We start from the raw sequence: 20,715 nt of genomic DNA on the forward strand, positions 1-20,715 counted from the left end.
TCTTAGGGGCAGCAGGGGAAACATAAACATACAGTCTCGATCTAATACCTATACAACGCTATACTAAATAAAAATCCATTCTCCATACACCTATGCGAATATAACAATTATTAGCAAAAACCGTAATTTATCATTACTAGCAGCATATATATCTATTAGCATACAGGAAACCGCTTCGCTAATGTACAGATCAGACCTCCCTTATCACTTGCACTGGCCAATCTCTCCTCCCTGCATTGCAGATGTGGGCATGGAGGAATTCTCAACCTTTTACCCCCGCAGTCAGCAGTTAATCATTAGATAAAAAACAGTTAATGTCTACCTCTATATTGAGACCCCGAGGGGTCAAAGTTTGTAATTTGTATATCCATTTAGTTTCCATCTTGCATAATTCACTAAGCCTATTGGACCCCCTCCAATGTGCATTTAATTTCTCTATTCCGCAAAATTGCATATCTGTTGGATTACAGGCATGTTGTTTTTTAAAGTGAGCAGACACACTGTGATTCTCATGGCCATTCTTTGCTTTATATATATGCTCACCTATTCTTTCCTTCACTTCACGTGTGGTGCGACCTACATATTGGTGGCCGCACCTGCACCACAATAGGTATACCACATGTTTGGTAGAACAGGTAATGAATGATTTTATCTTAAACTGTTTGGTAGCAAATGATTCAAACTCGTATTTAACCACTACCCCGCCCCCCTTGTCCGCTGGTCTGATTACTAGATTTTTTTTCTTCAAGCAAGGCCCTTGCCTGTTGTTGAAAACCAGGTACACATTTTGAAACTTTTAAATTTTGCACTTGTAAATAACTATTTTTGGTACAGAGGCAATTTCTACGCACAGAGATATGGCTGCGCGATGGGAGCATCGTTCGCACCCTCCCTAGCTAACTTGTACATGGCACTGTGGGAGGAGAAAGCCATAGCGAAGGGGGGCCAACATATTTCATGGTGGCGTTTTATCGACGACCTTTTAATTATATGGAATGGCCAGGAACCCAACTTCAGGGATTTTATTGGTGAGATTAATGGCCTGGAACCAAATATACAGCTCACCTTGGAATGCAGTATCTCAAAGATCCATTTTTTGGATCTTGAAATATATGTGGACAATAATGTGTTAAAAACCACATGTTTTTTTTTAAAAACTGACCACAATGGCTTTATACCGGTAGACAGTTGTCACCACCCACATTGGGTTAGAGCCATCCCTAAGGGGCAGATGATACGGGTGCGCAGAAACTTTACTAACATCTCTGACTACGATATACAAGCAGGAGTCCTAAAAGAGAGGTTCCTCCAGAAAGGATACAATGAATCAGTTATAGACAGAACTGTGGAACAGGTACGCAAAATGGAAAGGAATGCACTTGTTGGGGGTAAGAAGGGTTCAACTGCTAAATCGCCCAGCACTGCATTTATAAGTGAATTTAACCTACAGTACGAAGAGGTAGAGACCATTTTTAAAAAACACTGGCAGGTGCTGATGTGTGACCACATGCTGTCCCGTGCACTACCTAGTAGACCAGCATTTTTATATCGCCGGGCCCCTAATCTGAGGGACAAATTGGTCCCTAGCTGTGTGGATCCCCTGCGTATACAGTGGGATAACCTCTGGCAAAAAACAGGTTTTTATCCATGTGGCAGATGCCAGGGGTGCAAACTGAATAGTAGCAATAAACGTGTTAAATACGAGTTTGAATCATTTGCTACCAAACAACAGTTTAAGATAAAATCATTCATTACCTGTTCTACCAAACATGTGGTATACCTATTGTGGTGCAGGTGCGGCCACCAATATGTAGGTCGCACCACACGTGAAGTGAAGGAAAGAATAGGTGAGCATATATATATAAAGCAAAGAATGGCCATGAGAATCACAGTGTGTCTGCTCACTTTAAAAAACAACATGCCTGTAATCCAACAGATATGCAGTTTTGCGAAATAGAGAAATTAAATGCACATTGGAGGGGGTCCTATAGGCTCAGTGAATTATGCAAGATGGAAACTAAATGGATATACAAATTACAAACTTTGACCCCTCGGGGGGCCCTATATAGAGGTAGACATTAACTGTTTTTTATCTAATGATTAACTGCTGACTGCGGGGCTAAAAGGTTGAGAATTCCTCCATGCCCACATCTGCAATGCAGGGAGGAGAGATTGGCCAGTGCAAGTGATAAGGGAGGTCTGATCTGTACATTAGCGAAGCGGTTTCCTGTATGCTAATAGATATATATGCTGCCTGCTAGTAATGATAAATTACGGTTTTTGCTAATAATTGTTATATTCGCATAGGTGTATGGAGAATGGATTTTTATTTAGTATAGCGTTGTATAGGTTTTAGATCGAGACTGTATGTTTATGTTTCCCCTGCTGCCCCTAAGATGTGATACGGAGTAGAGAGGGCGGGGGAGCGGGCATGTAAACATTTGTAGTGATATGCATGTCTAGGGCATATTACGTGGTAGAATGGGGGAAGGGATGCAGGGGATGCAAAATATTGTGAGCCGGCCGCCACTTGCGTCATCTAGGTCTATAGCCACCGCTCATGGTTGTTGGATGGAGGGCGTGGGGCGGGAGTGGTTACTAGTGTTGGGCGAACAGTGTTCGCCACTGTTCGGGTTCTGCAGAACATCACCCTGTTCAGGTGATGTTCGAGTTCGGCCGAACACCTGATGGTGTTCGGCCAAACTGTTCGGCCATATGGCCGAACTAAGAGCGCATGGCCGAACGTTCCCCGAACGTTCGGCTAGCGCTGTGATTGGCCGAACGGGTCACGTGGTTTGGACCCGAACGCGCTCTGATTGGCCAAACGGGTCACGTGGTTCGGGTAAATAAATACCCGATCCACGTCATTTCTCCGCCATTTGTCTGTGGGTTTAGCTTTGGGTAGGCAGGCAGGGTAGTTCTCTCCAGCCAGGCTAGCCAGGGTCCCCCCAATCATTGTGTCGCTGCTGGGAACAGTAGTACACCGCTCACCCACACTATATAGCATTGTGTTTACTGCCACTCTGTCTCTGCTGGGAACAGTAGTACACCACTCACCCTGTATAGCATTGTGCTCTGTGTCGCTGCTGGGAATAGTAGTACACCGCTCACCCACCACTGTATAGCATTGTGCTCTGTGTCGCTGCTGGGAACAGTAGTACACCGCTCACCCACACTATATAGCATTGTGTTTACTGCCACTCTGTGTCTCTGCTGGGAACAGTAGTACACCGCTCACCCACCACTGTATAGCATTGTGCTCTGTGTCGCTGCTGGGAACAGTAGTACACCGCACACCCACACTATATAGCATTGTGTTTACTGCCACTCTGTGTCTCTGCTGGGAACAGTAGTACACCGCTCACCCACCACTGTATAGCATTGTGCTCTGTGTCGCTGCTGGGAACAGTAGTACACCGCACACCCACACTATATAGCATTGTGTTTACTGCCACTCTGTGTCTCTGCTGGGAACAGTAGTACACCGCTCACCCACCACTGTATAGCATTGTGCTCTGTGTCGCTGCTGGGAATAGTAGTACACCGCTCACCCACCACTGTATAGCATTGTGCTCTGTGTCGCTGCTGGGAACAGTAGTACACCGCTCACCCACCACTGTATAGCATTGTTCTCTGTGTCACTGCTGTGAATAGTAGTACACTGCTCACCCACCACTGTATAGCATTGTGCTGTGTGTCGCTGCTGGGAATAGTAGTACACCGCTCACCCACCACTGTATAGCATTGTGCTCTGTGTCGCTGCTGGGAACAGTAGTACACCGCTCACCCACTACTGTATAGCATTGTGCTCTGTGTCGCTGCTGGGAATAGTAGTACACCGCTCACCCGCCACTGTATAGCATTTCTGTACTGCCACTGTACTGCTGCCAGTCAGCGTGTACTTTAAGGATAAGTGAAATGAAGAAGAAATCCTGTGAAAGAGGGAGGGGCAAGGAAAGAGGTGTTTCTCCTGACTGTTCACGTACAGGCCACAGTGGAGCACCGAAGAAAACCCACTCAATACCGCCCATGTTGTCCAGGAAATCAACCCTCACAAATCCAAAAGAACAGGACCAGATAATTAATTGGATGACCTCTCAAGCGTCCAGCAGTGGGTTAAGCAGCACCAGCACATCACGCACGAGGTCCGAGTCCTCAGCCAGTTACAAGGAGCCAGTGGGCACAAAGCTGACACAACCGGCAGCGACACTACGCACACAACTGCCAAATAACCAGTCCGAAGAATTTCCTCAGGGCACAATGGGGTATTCGCAGGAGCTATTCCCAGCCCAACAAACTTCTACCTTTCAAAGGTCAATGGAACAGCCAGAAATTTTGTGCCCGGATTCACAACCATTTACTGTGGGAAATGCACCGCGCACTGAAATGCAAGGCGAGTCCGAGGACTTTGAAACCCAAATCCCAGAGCAAGTTGGGCAGGAGGGGTTTCAATTGCAGGAGGTCGGCCGAGAAGATCTGGAAGACGACGGAGTGAGCTGCGCAGAGGTTGTTCTGGGGAGCTCTACTCCACGGCGGCAGCCCGCAATCACATATGACGAGTTTGAGGAGATGGAAGAGGAGGAGGGTATGGACAATGTTGACAGAGACCCAGATTTTGTATGTGAAGGAGAACATCGCCGTCGTAGCAGCACAGATGAGTCTGTTGAAGAACCCACTGCTGCACTGCTGCAAATTGCTATCCGCACGCTTCTTGTCCTTATGCAAGGCCTGGGTTGTTGTGTCTCAAAGCGTGGCCTTCTCCTCCTGCGCCGCCCTCCTCCTGTTCCATCACGTGTGCTGCTGCTGGGTTAGCGTTACCGGTCCCTTTTCCTGGAACCTCTCATCTGTATTACATTTATGACTGCATGCCGACAACAAGCATGTTACCTGTGCAAAGAAAACAGACATTTCCCGCATTTAAAAGACAGTTTTCCCTTTGAAACTTTAAAATCGATTTTCTCAAAAACTATAAGCTCTTTTTGCTAATTTTTTTTCCTCTTGTACCCACTCCCAAGGTGCACATACCCTGTAAATTTGGGGTATGTAGCACGTAAGGAGGCTTTAAAAAACACGAAAGTTCGGGTCCCCATTGACTTCCATTATGTTCGGAGTTCGGCTCGAACACCCGAACATCGCGGCCATGTTCGGCCTGTTCGGCCCGAACCCGAACATCTAGATGTTCGCCCAACACTAGTGGTTACACATTCTTAAATGCGGTAGGGCGCGTGCGTACTCCAGCCCCTGATGAGTCACAAGTTGTGACAAAACGCATAGGGCGGAGCTTAGGAGACGCACGCACGCTGTATACAAGTACTGGCCGGGGACGCGCAGGAGGCGACCGGAGCTTTACCTGGATGTGTAACTATGATATGCTATATTGAAAGAGTTTTTATTGTACGTGGATTTTAAAAGGGGGCCTTGGGTGCCTTATTAAATTGTTTTACACTATGCGAGGTTGTTTTCCCTACATCTTCTAGAAGCTGTTGTATGGGCCCTTATATGCTTATACCAAAAGCGTTGATCTGGTGAGCAGGGGTAAAACGGGGGGGGGGGGGGGGGGGGGAGTGCTATTCCTCCTAATCTATCAGTAACAGCCTTGAATCACTTCAATTACTTTTTGAGCACAAGGGTGATGTGGTAAGGCGTTACTTGCTATGAGGGCTCCCCTCTTTGTTTATACTTCTCTCTAAGGTCTGTGGAGGTTACAAGTTGACCCTGCTGGCGCTGCTATTTTTGATTGCTACATACCGGGAACTCTATTCCTTTTTATAGTGTGCTGAGTGGAGGAGTGACAATTGGACACTGAGCGCAGTCTCATTTGATAAGTTCTATTAAGATCGCCAGGCTGTGCCTTATGGTAAATCCAGCCCTGAGGATAAGTATATGTGCGTCATTGCGGTATATCTAAAGAGAGCATCCAAGAGAGCAGAGGAAAGTGTGAATTGGATAAAGAAAGTAGGAGGAAAGGTAATGAGGAAAGTTCATAAAGCAGAAAAAAAAAATGAAGATTGCTCAGTCTGGTTGCCATAAGTTTTGCATTTTGAACATCGACACTTATTTCTGCTTAGCTACTCTATGTAAAAAAAAGGAACAGAAAGCGAGAGTGGGGGCGGGGGGTAGAAAAATGAGAGGTCTATCAGTCACCAAAATCTCCCTCCCCAAGGCTGAGGACTTTGCTCTTGTTATGACTGTTTAGGGAGTGGTTTACTGTAACACTCAAAAATACTGTATTACCATGAGAAGGGGAAACAAAAACTGAAACCTTTGATTGGAATTTTTTTTTTTTAGTTTTATTTAAAAACAGTGATTTTTATTTTTACATTTTTAGTACAAGATACAATTAGTAACAATAAAAAAAACACTTGTTACCCACAAACAAGTTCTAGAATCCAGGTTACAAACAGCGTGACCTGGAGCAGAGATAAATTAAGGTTAAATGGGGGCCAAGGCAAGGTATCTACAAAAGTCCCTTGGCTAGTCACCTGACCTTGTTTAGTAAGGAGATGAATGGGGGACTTGATCAGAGGAGGTGGCAGCAATATCCACCATGCTCTAGAGATGGCCCGAACGGTTCGCCGGCAAACGGTTCCCTGCAAACTTCTTGGGTTCGCGATTGCGGACAACTTTACAGGAAGTTCGATTCGCACTCCATAGTGCATCATGAAGGTCAACTTTGACCCTCTACATCACAGTCAGCAGGCACATTGTAGCCAATCAAGCTACACTCCCTCCTGGAGCCACTCCCCCCCCCCCCCCCTTATAAAAGGCAGGCAGCGTCAGCCATTTTACTCATTAGTGTGCCTGCAGTAATTAGAGAAGTGAAAGCTGCTGCAGACTCTCATAGGGAAAGCTTAGTTAGGCTCTTGTAGGCTTCTTAGCTTGCTCCTTGCTGATTCTTATTGCTAAAAAAGCACCCCTCAACAGCTCTTTTGAGAGCGAATCTAGTTCTTGTGATTTTGTGTGTGTGTGTGTGTGTGTGTGTGTGTGTCCCACTGACACTTGTGTTGCATAGACAGCATTGGTAATTCCTACTGTGTGCGCCACTGCCAGGCCCAGCACATTCAGTGACTACCTGTGTGTGTGACAGGTGCACATTGTAATACCCATCACTGCATATACCTACCTGTTCACAGTGCACCCAACTACCTACGTGAGTGCACGCAGTGTGATATCACTCCGTGCATACCTGTCAACTGCACTTGTGTGACTGCACATTATATTAGTCAAGTCAGTGCATACCTTTCACTTCATCCCCTTTCCGATATGGACAAAACAGGTAGAGGCAGACCCAGAGGAAGGCCACCCAGCAGGTCTGTGCAAGGTAGTGTTGATGTGATTTTGTGCAGCCCTGGCCCAGAAAACAGTGCTCAGAAGAAGGCACGCCCCATCAACTCCCAAGATTGTCAGGACGTGGTTGACTAACACAGAACACCTCATCTTCCACAGCTACCAGTGCTAGTATAAGCACCACATCCACTGCATTTGACACATCGCAGGAGTTAATTGGTGGGGAATTAACTGATTCACAGCAATTATTGTTACAACCAGATGAAGGCGCGAAGCAAGTTACACCTCCTCATATGTCTGAGTTAGGCGGCGACACTATGGACGTAACGTGTGAGGAGGAGGATGATTAAGTACCTGCTGTTGGTGCAGTTTTGGAGGGGTCAGAGGCAAGCGAAGCTGGGCAGGATGATTATGATGATGATACGGATACAACGTGGGAGTCTAAGACAAGATGACCAAGGGGACAGTTCAGAGGGGGAGCCAGAGAGGAGTAGGAGGAGACTAGTTCCTGAAAGAAGCAGGGGGGGCTCGTTGTCAGAAACAGCTGGTGGCAGTGTCCGGCGCCAGCCAACATGCCCTTCAACGTCAGCTGCTGATGCCACCATAGTGCCATCACTCCAAGGGGGCTCAGCGGTTTGGACATTTTTAGTGTGTCTGCCGTAGATCAGAGCACTGCCATCTGTTCTCTCTGCCTCCAAAAATTGAGCCGTGCAAAGGCCAACACCCACGTAGGGACAACTGCCTTATGAAGGCACATGCAGAAAAGGCACAAACTGCAATGGGAAGAGCACCTGAGCAAAAGCAGCACACAAAAGAAAAGCCACCCTTCTCCTCTTCCTACTTCAGGTGCAGCATCTGCAGTCAATTTCTCCCTTGCACATTCACAGCCACCCTCCTCCACTCCGCCTCTGCCCTTGAGCGGTTCCTGCTCCTCTGCCCACAGCAGCCAGGTGTCTGTGAAGGAAATCTTTGAGCGGAAGAAGCCAATTTCTGCCAGTCATCCCCTTGCCCGGCATCTGACAGCTGGCTTGGCGGGACTGTTAGCTCGCCAGCTGTTACCATACCAGCTGGTGGACTGAGGCCTTCCGTAAATGTGTGGCCATTGGGACACCGCAGTGGAAGATACCAGGCCGCAATTATTTCTCTAAAAAGGCAATACCCAAACTGTACCGTGAAGTTGAGAGGAAAGTGGTGTCACCTCTGGCACACAGCGTTGGGTCAACGGTTCATCTGACCACGGATGCCTGGTCTGCCAAGCATGGTCAGAGCAGGTACATTACTTACACAGCCCATTGGGTCAACCTGATGACCGCTGACAAGCAGGGAGTACGTGGCTGTGCAGCGGACCAACTTGTGACATGGCTTCCAGGCAGGCCTCCTGCCACCTCCCCTCCTCCTGCTACATCCTCTTCACTGTCGCCCTCCTCCTCCTTGGATGAGTGGCAGTTCAACTCTACTGGTGCTGCAATCTCCTCTACAGCTACATAGCCCCAGGGCCTATGCTGCATGTCATGCACAACGGTGTCACGCCATCTTAGACATGTCTTGCCTCAAAGCGGAGAGTCACACTGGAGCAGCTCTTCTGGCTGCTCTTAAACAGGTGGATCAGTGGCTGACCCCCCACCAGCTGGAGATCGGCAACGTGGTGTGTGACAACGGCAACAATCTCATTTCCACTTTCAATTTGGGAAAACTGAAAATGTACCCTGCATGGCACATGTGCTGAATCTAGTCATTCAAATATTTGTGTCAAAGTACCCAGGCTTAGAGGACGTCCTGAAGCAGGCCAGGAAGTTGTGTGGGCATTTTAGGAGGTCTTACACGGCCATGGCACACTTTGCCAAGATTCAGGAGAGAAACAAGTTGCTGGTGAGACGCCTCATTTGCGATAGCCCGACTCGCTGGAATTCGACCCTCCTTATGTTCTCTCGTCTGCTAGAACAGGAGAAAGCAGTCACCCAATACATCTGCAATTACAGTAAAAGGACAATCTGGGGAGATGGGGCTGTTCTGGCCCAACAACTGTACACTCATGCAAAATGCATGCAGGCTCAAGCGGCCGTTTGAGGAGGTGACCATCCTGGTGAGTCGCAGTGAAGGCACCAACAGCGACTTGATCCCGTACGCTTACCGTGCGTAGAGTGGTGGATCAAGCTGTGGAGGAGCGTGAACAGGAACAGTTACTGGAGAAACAGTTGTGGGAGCAATTTTCATCAGAACCAGATGTTTCCTCAACACCTGCGGCAGCACAGACGGGGAAGAGGATGAAGAGTCGTGTGGGAAAGGAGTCAAACTCGGATGATGAGGAAGGTGTTTCTTGGAGGTGGAGGCGGCAGAAGAACAACAACTGCAGCAGGCGTGGCAGGGGGCTTGTGCTGCTCGATGTTCCCTTGGTATTGTTCGTGGCTGAGGGGAGGAGGATTTACCTGACATCAATGAGGAAGAGCAAGAGGAGATGGAGTACGTCTGGATCCAACTTTGTGCAGATGGCGTCTTTCATGCTGTCCAGCCTGTTGAGGGACCCCCGTATAAAAAAACTCAAGGGGAATGAGCTGTACTGGGTGGCCACTCTACTAGACGCTCGGTATAGGCATAAAGTGGCGGACATGTTTCCAACTCACCTGAATGCGGAAAGGATGCTACACATGCAGAACAAGATATCACATAAGTAGAAACAGGGAAAAGGAATGCTGGCACTGCAAGAGCCGTCTTTTTATCCAGGGAGGGAGAAGGGAGGGAGAGGCAACACAGTACCAAACAAAGGTATGTGCACAGTAGATCCTCAGCGTGCTCAGGCAAAAAGTGACATCTATATGCATAAAGAAAGAGGAGAGCGCCGGCACTGCTGTCATACACTTTAATCCAAAATTGTTAAAATCGTCAACAGGTAAAAAACATTGTCCATGCAAAAAGTTTATAACACATACCATAGGTGACATATCCAGCCTTAGCGCTTCTGGATCCACCCTCCACCAACGCCTCGACCGGCAGGTAGCCGACTACCTGGCCTTAAGTGTGGATTGTAGACACTGAGCAGCGATGAACCCTTGGACTACTGGGTGCGCAGGCTTGACCTGTAGCCAGAGCCGTCCCAATTTGCTATCCAACTTCTGTCTTGCCCTGCCTTAAGCATCCTGTCAAAGGACCTTCAGCGCAGCTGGATGCATTGTCACTGAGAAGAGAAGTCGCTTAAGTCAAAAAAGTGTTCAGTACCTCACCTTTATCAAAATGAATGAGGCATGGATCCCGGAGGGCTACTGCCCGCCCAAAGACTAAGTCAGTCCCCACACACCGCATCTCTGCCTGCATGCCGTGTGACTGCCTGCCCCAAGACTGAGTCGCTCCCCCACACAGCACCTCTGCCCGCTGGCTGCTTGACTGCCTTCTCCGCCACCACCAACAGGGTCCAGGACTCCAGGCAGATTCCTAAATTTTGAAGGCCTAGCAGCGGCCGCTGTAATAATTTTTCTGGTGCGTGTACATGCCTGCCTAATTTTTCTGGCTGCACTGCAGCTGCAACAACAAGACAAAAGGCATGTACATGTTCCAATTCCCCTTCGTGATCATTACCTTGCCGCCGTGAAGGGGCTTGCATATCGCAACGAAGCAATGACCGCCGGCTACATGAGTGTCTCGGGGGGTGGCACACCAAAGATAATAAGGTCGTTGCTTCATTGTGGACCGACCAAATTTGATCAGCTGGACAGTCACCGTTCTGTCATTCAGCTACCTCAGCCCGACTAATGGGGCTGGAAAGCAGTTATCACCTGCACTCTCGTCATAGTGCACACCAGTCCAGCACGGCCGTCACTACACAAACGGCTGTTTGCAGTCACTGCATACCTTTCACTGCACATTGTATTATACCTGGCAGTCAGTGCCTAGCCACATTGTATTATACCTGGCAGTCAGTGCCTAGCTTTCACTTGAATGGATGGCAGACTTGCCCTCCATAACAGATTCTCGTTAAACCACTTGCCGACCGCCCACTGTAGATTGGAGGCGGCAAAGTGGCAGCCCCAGGACCACGTAACACACATTGGCGTCGGGTCCTGGGACACTGTGTTGCCGGGGATCGCGCGCTGGGATGCACGTGCATCCGCCGGCCATAGGCTCCGCCCACCCGCGACGTCAACCCACCAGCCGATCGGAAGTGCCGGCGGGTTGTTAACCCCTGGATCGCCGCAACTAAAGCATATAATACGCTTTGTAATGTATACAAAGCGTATTATACAGGCTGCCTCCTGCCCTGGTGGTCCCAGTGATTGAGGGACCACCAGGGCAGGCTGCAGCCACCCTAGTCTGCACCAAACACACTGATCCTGCCCCCCCTTCCCTCTGATCACCCACAGCACCCCTCGGACCCCCCCCCCCCCCTGCCCACCCCCTCAGACCCCTGTTTGCACCCAATCACCCCCCTAATCACCCATCAATCACTCCCTGTCACTATCTGTCAATGCTATTTTTTTAGATTAGGCCCTTAACTGCCCCCTGGGGGCTCCTGATCAACCCCCCACACCCTCAGATCCTCCCTAGACCCCTCCTCCCTGTGTACTGTATACATCTAGCCTCCCCTATAATCACCCATCAATCACCCCCTGTCACGGCTACCCATCAGATCAGACCCTAACCTGCCCCTTGCGGTCGTCTGATCACCCACTCACTCCCTCAGATCGCCCGCAGATCCGCCGTCAGATCACCTCCCAAGTGCATTGTTTACATCTGTTCTCTCCTCTAAACACCCACTAATTACCCATCAATCACCCATCAATCACCCCCTGTCACCGCTACCCATCAGATCAGACCCTAATCTGCACCTTGCGGGCACCCAATCACCCGCCACACCCTCAAATAGCCCCCCCAGACCCCCTCTGATCGACTCGCCAGTGCACTGCTTGCATATATTCTCCGTTGTAATCACCTACTGATCACCTATCAATCACCCCGTCACTGCTACCCATCAGATTAGACCCTAATCTGCCCCTTTCGGGCACCCAATCACCTGCCCACACCCTCAGATAGCCCCCCAGCCCCGCTCTGATCAACTCGCCAGTGCACTGCTTGCATATATTCTCGCTTGTAATCACCTACTGATCACCTATCAATCACACCGTCACCCCCTGTCACTGCTACCCATCAGATCAGACCCTAATCTGCCCCTTGCGGGCACCCAATCACCTGCCCACACCCTCAGATAGCCTCCCAGACCTGCTCTGATCAACTCGCCAGTGCACTGCTTGCATATATTCTCGCTTGTAATCACCTACTGATCACCTATCAATCACACCGTCACTGCTACCCATCAGATTAGACCCTAATCTGCCCTTTGCGGGCACCCAATCACCCGCCCACACCCTCAGATAGACCCCAGACCCCTCTGATCACCTCCCCAGTGCATTATTTACATCTTCTCCCCTCTAATAACCCATCAATCACCCCCTGTCACCACCTGTCACTGCTACCCATCATAGCCAGCAGATCAAACCCTCTTCTGCCCCTTGCGGGCACCCAATGACCGGCCCACAGCCTCAGATTGCCCTCAGATACCCCCCGATCACCTCCCCAGTGCATTGCTTGCATCTATTCCCCCCTCTATTCACACCCTGAGACACCCATCAATCACCTCCTGTCACCCCCTAGCACACCTACCCATCAAATCAGGCCCTAATTTGCCCCGTGTGGGCTCCTGATCACTCAGCCAAACCCTCAGATCCCCCTCAGACCCCCTTCCGATCACCTCCCCAGTGCATTGATTGCATCTATTCTCCCCTCTAATCACCCACTGAGACACCCATCAATCACCTCCTGTCACCACCTGTCACCCCCTAGCACTCCTATCCATCAGATCAGGCCCTAATCTGCCCCCCTGCGGGCTTCTGATCACCCGGCCAAAACCTCACCCGCCCCACCGCAGTGACAGAATATTTTTTTCTGATCACTGCCGGTACGACTTAATTGTGGCGAGACCAACCGTTATGCCACACAATACGCAACCGCCAATCCAAGAAGCTACTATTCCCAGCCTTTACGGTGGAAGCCACTCCAAGATTCTGAACGTAACATTTTTTGAGGCCTTCTCCTTAACATGGGTCTAGTCAAAAAGAATGTATTGCGGTCTTATTGGTCTACACACCCAATACATCACATGCCCATGTTCTCTGCTGCCATGTCCAGGTCACGATTTGAGAACATCCTGCGCTTCCTGCACGTCAGTGCCAATACAACCTGTCATCTAAGAGGCCACCCTGCTTATGACTGGTTCCACAAAATTTGGCCCCTCATAGACCACCTGTCATCAAAATTTGCAGATGCTTATACCCCTGAACAGTCATTTTGAGGCATTTGGTTTCTAGACTACTCCTCACGGTTTTGGGCCCCTTAAATGCCAGGGTTGTATAGGAACCCCACAAGTGACCCCATTTTCGAAAGAAGACTCCCCAAGGTACTCCGTTAGGTGTATGGCGAGTTCATAGAAGATTTTATTTTGTCACAAGTTAGCGGAAATTGATTTTTATTGTTTTTTTTTTCACAAAGTGTCATTTTTCACTAACTTGTGACAAAAAATAAAATCTTCTATGAACTCATCATACACCTAACTGAATACCTTGGGGTGTATTCTTTCTAAAATGGGATCACTTGTGGGGTTCCTATACTGCCCTGGAATTTTAGGGGCCCTAAACCGTGAGGAGTAGTCTAGAAACCAAATGCCTGAAAATGACCTGTGAATAGGACGTTGGGCCCCTTAGCGCACCTAGGTTGCAAAAAAAGTGTCACACATGTTGTATTGCCGTACTCAGGAGAAGTAGTATAATGTGTTTTGGGGTGTATTTTTACACATACTCATGTTGGGCGGGAGAAATCTCTGTAAATGACATTTTATTTTTATTTTTTTACACACAATTGTCCATTTACAGAGATATTTCTCCCACCCAGCATGGGTATGTGTAAAAATACACCTCAAAACACATTATACTATTTCTCCTAAGTATGGCGATACCACGTGTGGCTCTTTTTTGCAGCCTAGGTGCGCTAAGGGGCCCAACGTCCAATGGGTACCTTTATGATTTCACAGGTCATTTTGAGACATTTGGTTTCAAGACTACACCTCACGGTTTAGGGCCTCTAAAATGCCAGGACAGTATAGGAACCCCACAAATGACCCCATTTTAGAAAGAAGACACCCCAAGGTATTCTGTTAGGAGTATGGTGAGTCCATAGAAGATTTTATTTTTTGTCACAAGTTAACGGAAATTGATTTTTATTGTTTTTTTTTCACAAAGTGTCATTTTCCGCTAACTTGTGACAAAAATAAAATCTATGAACTCACCATAGTCTTAACAGAATACCTTGGGGTGTCTTTCTAAAATGGGGTCATTTGTGGGGTTCCTATACTGTCCTGGCATTTTAGGGGCCCTAAACCGTGAGGTGTAGTCTTGAAACCAAATTTCTCAAAATGACCTGTGAGATCCTAAAGGTACTCATTGGACTTTGGGCCCTTTAGCGCAGTTAGGGTGCAAAAAAGTGCCACACATGTGGAATCGCCGTACTCAGGAGAAGTAGTATAATGTGTTTTGGGGTGTATTTTTACACATACCCATGCTGGGTGGGAGAAATATCTCTAAATAGACAATTGTGTGTAAAAAGAATCAAAAAAATCTCATTTACAGAGATATTTCTCCCACCCAGCATGGGTATGTGTTAAAATACACCCCAAAACACATTATACTACTTCTCCTGAGTATGGCGATACCACGTGTGACACTTTTTTGCAGCCTAGGTGCCTTGAGAGGCCCAAAGTCCTATGAGCACCTTTAGGCTTTACAGGGGTGCTTACAATTTAGCACCCCCCAAAATGCCAGGACAGTAAACACACCCCACAAATGACCCCATTTTGGAAAGTAGACATCCCAAAGTATTCAGAGAGGGGCATGGTGAGTCCATGGCAGATTTCATTTTTTTTTGTCACAAGTTAGCAGAAATGGAAACTTTTTTATTTATTTTTTTTTTGTCACAAAGTGTCATTTTCCGCTAACTTGTGCCAAAAAATAAAATCTTCTATGAACTCACCATGCCTCTTATTGAATACTTTGGGATGTCTTCTTTGCAAAATGGGGTCATTTGGGGGGTATTTATTCTATCCTGGAATTCTAGCACCTCATTAAACCTGACAGGTGCTCAGAAAAGTCAGAGATGCTTCAAAATGGGAAAATTCAATTTTGGCACCATAGTTTGTAAACGCTATAACTTTTACCCAAACCAATAAATGTACACTTATTGGATTTTTTTTTATCAAAGACATGTAGCACAATAAATTTGGACAAAATTGTATATAGAAATTTTACTTTATTTGAAAAATGTCAGCACAGAAAGTTAAAAAAATCATTTTTTGGTCAAAATTCATGTCTTTTTTGATGACTATAATAAAAACTAAAACTCGCAGCAGCAATCAAATAGCACCAAAAGAAAGCTGTATTAGTGACAAGAAAAGGAGGTAAAATTCATTCAGATGGTAGGTTGTATGACCGAGCACTAAACCGTTAAAGCTGCAGTGGTCTGAATGGAAAAAAGTGTCTGGTCCTTAAAGAGACTCCGTAACAAAAATTGCATCCTGTTTTTTATCATCCTACAAGTTCCAAAAGCTATTCTAATGTGTTCTGGCTTACTGCAGCATGTTCTACTATCACCATCTCTGTAATAAATCAACTTATCTCTCTCTTGTCAGACTTCTCAGCCTGTGTCTGGAAGGCTGCCAAGTTCTTCAGTGTTGTGGTTCTGTGATGCATCTCCCCCTCCAGGCCCCTCTCTGCACACTGCCTGTGTATTATTTAGATTAGGACAGCTTCTCTCTTCTCTCTTATCTTTTACAAGCTGGATAAATCCTCCTCTGAGCTGGCTGGGCTTTCACATACTGAGGAATTACATACAGGCAGAGCTGTCTGCACTCTGCAGGAAGAAACAGCCTGACACTTCAGTGGAAGATAGCTGCAGGGGGAAAGAAACACACAAATGATCTCTAGAGATTCAAAAGGAAGGGTGTATACAGCCTGCTTGTGTATGAATGTATTTTCTATGTGTGGACATACTGTACATCAACCTACTTCCTGTTTTGGTGGCCATTTTGTTTGTTTATAAACAAACTTTTTAAAACTGTTTTTAACCACTTTTAATGCGGCGAGGAGCGGCGAAATTGTGACAGAGGGTAATAGGAGATGTCCCCTAACGCACTGATATGTTTACTTTTGTGCGATTTTAACAATACAGATTCTCTTTAAAGAGTTCTATGGCTGCAGACCTTAAGTGGTTAAAGTACTAAAGTCTATCAGTGTCATCTACAGCAGGGCCTTGAAAGTCCTCCTGTATTATTTTTGGTCACTACCTCGGGACGTGCATGCCATGCCTGCTGCCTTCCTTGGATGTGTGGTAGCCGTTCCTGCTCCTTTGCCCACAGCGTGCCTGCTGCCTTCCTTGGATGTGTGGTGGTGGTAGCCGTTTCTTAGGCTCCCACTCTGGACCGGAATCGAACAAGGATTCCCCGACCATTACCCGTGGTCACCATGCTACTGAGAAAGTACCATCTAAATTTTCACACAGTTGAATGAATGGCAGACTTGCCCTCCATAACACATTCTCGTTAAAGGCAAGTGGCGTCATCTCTGGCACACAGCGCTGGGTCAAGGGTCCATCTGACCACAGATGCCTGGTCTGCAAAGCACGCTCAGGGCAGGTACATTATTTATATAGCTAATGGGTCCTTACTTGGATGTGGGTGGTGGTAAGCCAGTTCTCAGGCTCCCACTCCGGACCGGAATCGAACCCTGATACTCCGGCCATTACCCATGGTCACTCACATTGGCAGACTTGCCCTCCATAACAGATTCTTGTTGCAGGTACTAGACAACTAACAGAAAATGTAATTTAAAAAAAATAGATGTAAGCTTTTTACGATTACCATTGCATGAAATTTTGCATAGTTTTTCGCAATTACTCATTGCTTACTTGCAATTTTGGGACATACAGCATACTACTTTTGTAAACCATAATTACGCATGTAATTACACAATTACATGTAATTTCATGTTCAATGCGTAAAAGTATTTGCATATATTCGCCAGCGTACTGCGCATGCACGACTATTTATATTTTCAATGTAGACAATTCATTCTTATGTGTACAAACATTTATATCCATCAGTCAGTGTACTGCACATGCACAGCTATTTTTTGAATATTTAATGTGAAAAATCCATTCTTATGCGTAAAAACGTTTGCGTCCGTCATTGTACTAGGTAGGCGGTGTTAGCTTTTCTTGTTTACAAAATTATGCGAACGAAATTACATTTAATTTGTGTAAATTACACCTATATGCGTAAAAAGGCATATAAAATTTCACATATATTACACGTACGTTCGTAATCACAGTTAGCAATTACTTTTAAATGTGATTTTTACGCGTAATCTGCAAATTAGACATTACAATTATGAGGCATAATTACGCATAAGCCTAATTTCTTCCCACCTCTAGTAAACAGGTGAGACACTAAAGGTGACCACACACCATACAATTAAAATATCCAATTCAATAATTTCGATCGGTTGTCCGAAAAAAATCAAGAGCTTTTCTTTATATTTGATTGCTAAATCCAATTGAATTTCCTTTTTTTTTTTTATTTATTTTTATTTATTTTTTTTTTTCGATTTTTGGAGGAGATTGGACATGTTAGAAATTTCACACCAACTTTATCAAGAATTTTATGGTGTGTGATGGATTGTCAATTACTTGATGTACAGTTCCAATCAATTTTTTTCAGAGCTTTCAATTTTATTAAAGTGAACCTCTGGACTAAAAATCGACTCGGCAGCACTGAAAAGGCCTGGTGTTTCTTTAACAGTTTCACAGCATCAGAACTTTGTTTCTCTTATCCAAGCCTCATTTTTAGCTGCACAGAAGAAAACTGCCCAGGCTTTTTTCCACTGATGCTGTGATGAGATTTCTGATGTCGTTGTTCTCGTTCTGCTGTTTTGGCGCAAATTTTTTTTTTTACATTTTGAATTTGACATTTGAAGCCTAGCGTGTGCAGCTCGGAGGGGTTATCAGGACACAGGACAGTTGGAGCGGTGTCTCCTGCTTGTCACCTCCTTTCAACCAAAAAGATGGCTGCCCCCATGACAAAGATGGCAGCCCCCATGAAGCACTAACATTTGCCTGTTCTTTTAAAACAGGGTGGGTAAAAAATTATATTACCCATCTATTCTAATTAACATAACTAATGTAACTTAATGACAGTATGTTTGTTTAGGCTGAAGTTCCCCTTTAATGATTGGGGGAAAATTGAACATAGGTGTGTGGTACATTGGCCATATTTTTTAATTGTTACGGTCAGAAAAATTGATTGCTATTCTTGAATTGAACAGATATTTAAAAAAAAAAAATGTATGTTGTATGGCCACCTTTAGACACCAGGGGCCCTAGGGAGAACAGGTGATTGGGAGGGTGGGTCAGCACCCAGCTCATTTGGCTTTAACAAAGTGCCCCTTTTTAATCAGTGGGTGTTTGTTGTCTGATAATTTTTCCCTAGGGACCCGTTACTAGTACCGGCCCTGGCAATGTTACATCAAATGCCAAACGAAATATCGCATGAGGTAAAAATCTTAGTAAATTGTCATGCAGTTTTTCAGTAAATTACCGAACTATTACCACATGTATGAAAATCTTACTGACTTTTGGGGACAAAAAGTCTAAAATTCGAAATTTTACCAACCCTTTATTTTTTACCAAACGTGTCTTGGTGAATTAAAGCCAATGAAAAAATATTTCCTAGGAGAAGCCTCTAGAGAAAGGTCCATAGTGTAGTATAGCCAGCATGTGGACTAAAAACTGAAAACAAATATTAACAAACTACTAGTAACACACTAAGGTGTACTAAATATTGCAGAAGAAATCTTTATTGTGTTTAAAATATCTTGAAACATAAAACTTAGGACAACAAAAACCAACCACACTCGTCCACACTCTTCTCTTCTGTGATGTCACCATAAGGGGTTTCGAACTTTGTTGATAGCCAGATGCTGCAGGTTTCACGCATCAGACTAAGCTCCAGATCACTTTGCCCACTACGCGTTTCAACCGATATCAGCAGTCTTCCTCGGGAAGGTTTGGCAAAAAAAAAAGCAAATAAATTCTTTTTTTTTTTCTCCTCAGTGTTTATGTCCGAAAAATCTGCAAGCACTTTCCTTGTGCGACACAAGAGATACAACACATTTATGGAAGAGTTTTCTGCAGGCAACCTGGAAAGAGAATGCATGGAGGAACAGTGCTCCTATGAAGAAGCCAGGGAAGTCTTTGAGAATGATGCAAAGACGGTAAGCACTCTCAGTTTTCACTAGCATTCTTCCTAGAGATTACTGAATCAAACGCCTTTACATATGTGACAATCTGGTGGCAAGTGGCATCACAAAGTCTTTTATGGGATTCCCTGAGCTAGCTCCTCCTCCAGTGCTATATAAGCTCCAATCCAGGTGTCCAGGCTCCTATGCAACAGGAAATGCAGGTCCCTGAAAATAGTGACGTTCTTAATCAGCTAATTACAATTACGTAAAATTTCATGTGAATGTTCGCAATTACGCCCATACATAATTACGATTTGTAATTTAGTGTAATCGTGTGTAATTTTTGCATCATTTTTGTGTAATTTCATGCCAACTTTAGCAGTGAATAGCAAAGAGGGGACAGCGCCGGGCTGGCGAGGTGGCGGATGTAGCGTCACAAGGTCAATTTCAGATCAATTTCAGCATGGAATTGATTGGGAATTGGCCTGCTTTGTATGAGCAGTCAACAGATCTCCAAACAGATTCGATGAGAGAGATCTGTCCCTTGGTCAACCTGCCCATACATCATTTGACAGGAATCTGTGTGCCACACACCAGGAACAGATTTCCACTAGATTTCAGAATGAAATCTATTGGAAATCGATCTAAATGCATTATCGGCCCATTAGATCCAATGTAACTATATTGGCCATCCATCTGCTGCCAGCAGCAGATCGACCTAGATTTCATCCTCTCAGATCAAATCGATTGAAATCAGCCACAAATCGATTGATCGGGGAATTCAATAGAATCGATTTCTGATTGATCAATTCTATAGAATCGATCGATGGCTGAAATTGACCAGTGTATGAGCCCCTTAAGGCAGCAACAATAGAAGCGCTTAATTAAATTAGCTGGCCTCAAAACAGAGTATACAATACACATGATACATTACAGAACGATTACATTTTACAATATACAGCATAGTTATATTATAGGTTTTGCCACATATACCCACGCCGTGATTTTTCACAATTTCCATGATGAACATTTTTTACATGATATTGCACAAAATCGCTTAACAAAAATTAATTAAACGATGTTTCATGACACGCGCGACCCA

The 20,715-nt window shown here is 45.8% G+C and overlaps 1 protein-coding gene across 1 annotated transcript in view; it reads left to right on the forward strand.

Moving 5' to 3' along the window:
* The window catches only part of F9 (coagulation factor IX), a 113,272-nt gene that overhangs the window by 13,066 nt on the left and 79,491 nt on the right, over window positions 1–20,715 (forward strand). Inside the window, exon 2 of the mRNA XM_068251000.1 lies at window positions 19,486–19,646. Within this exon, the coding sequence (XP_068107101.1) occupies window positions 19,486–19,646 (161 nt within the window). The remainder of the gene's footprint in view (window positions 1–19,485; window positions 19,647–20,715) is intronic.

Source organism: Hyperolius riggenbachi, chromosome 8 (genome assembly GCF_040937935.1).
Source record: "Hyperolius riggenbachi isolate aHypRig1 chromosome 8, aHypRig1.pri, whole genome shotgun sequence".
NCBI lineage: Eukaryota > Metazoa > Chordata > Amphibia > Anura > Hyperoliidae > Hyperolius > Hyperolius riggenbachi.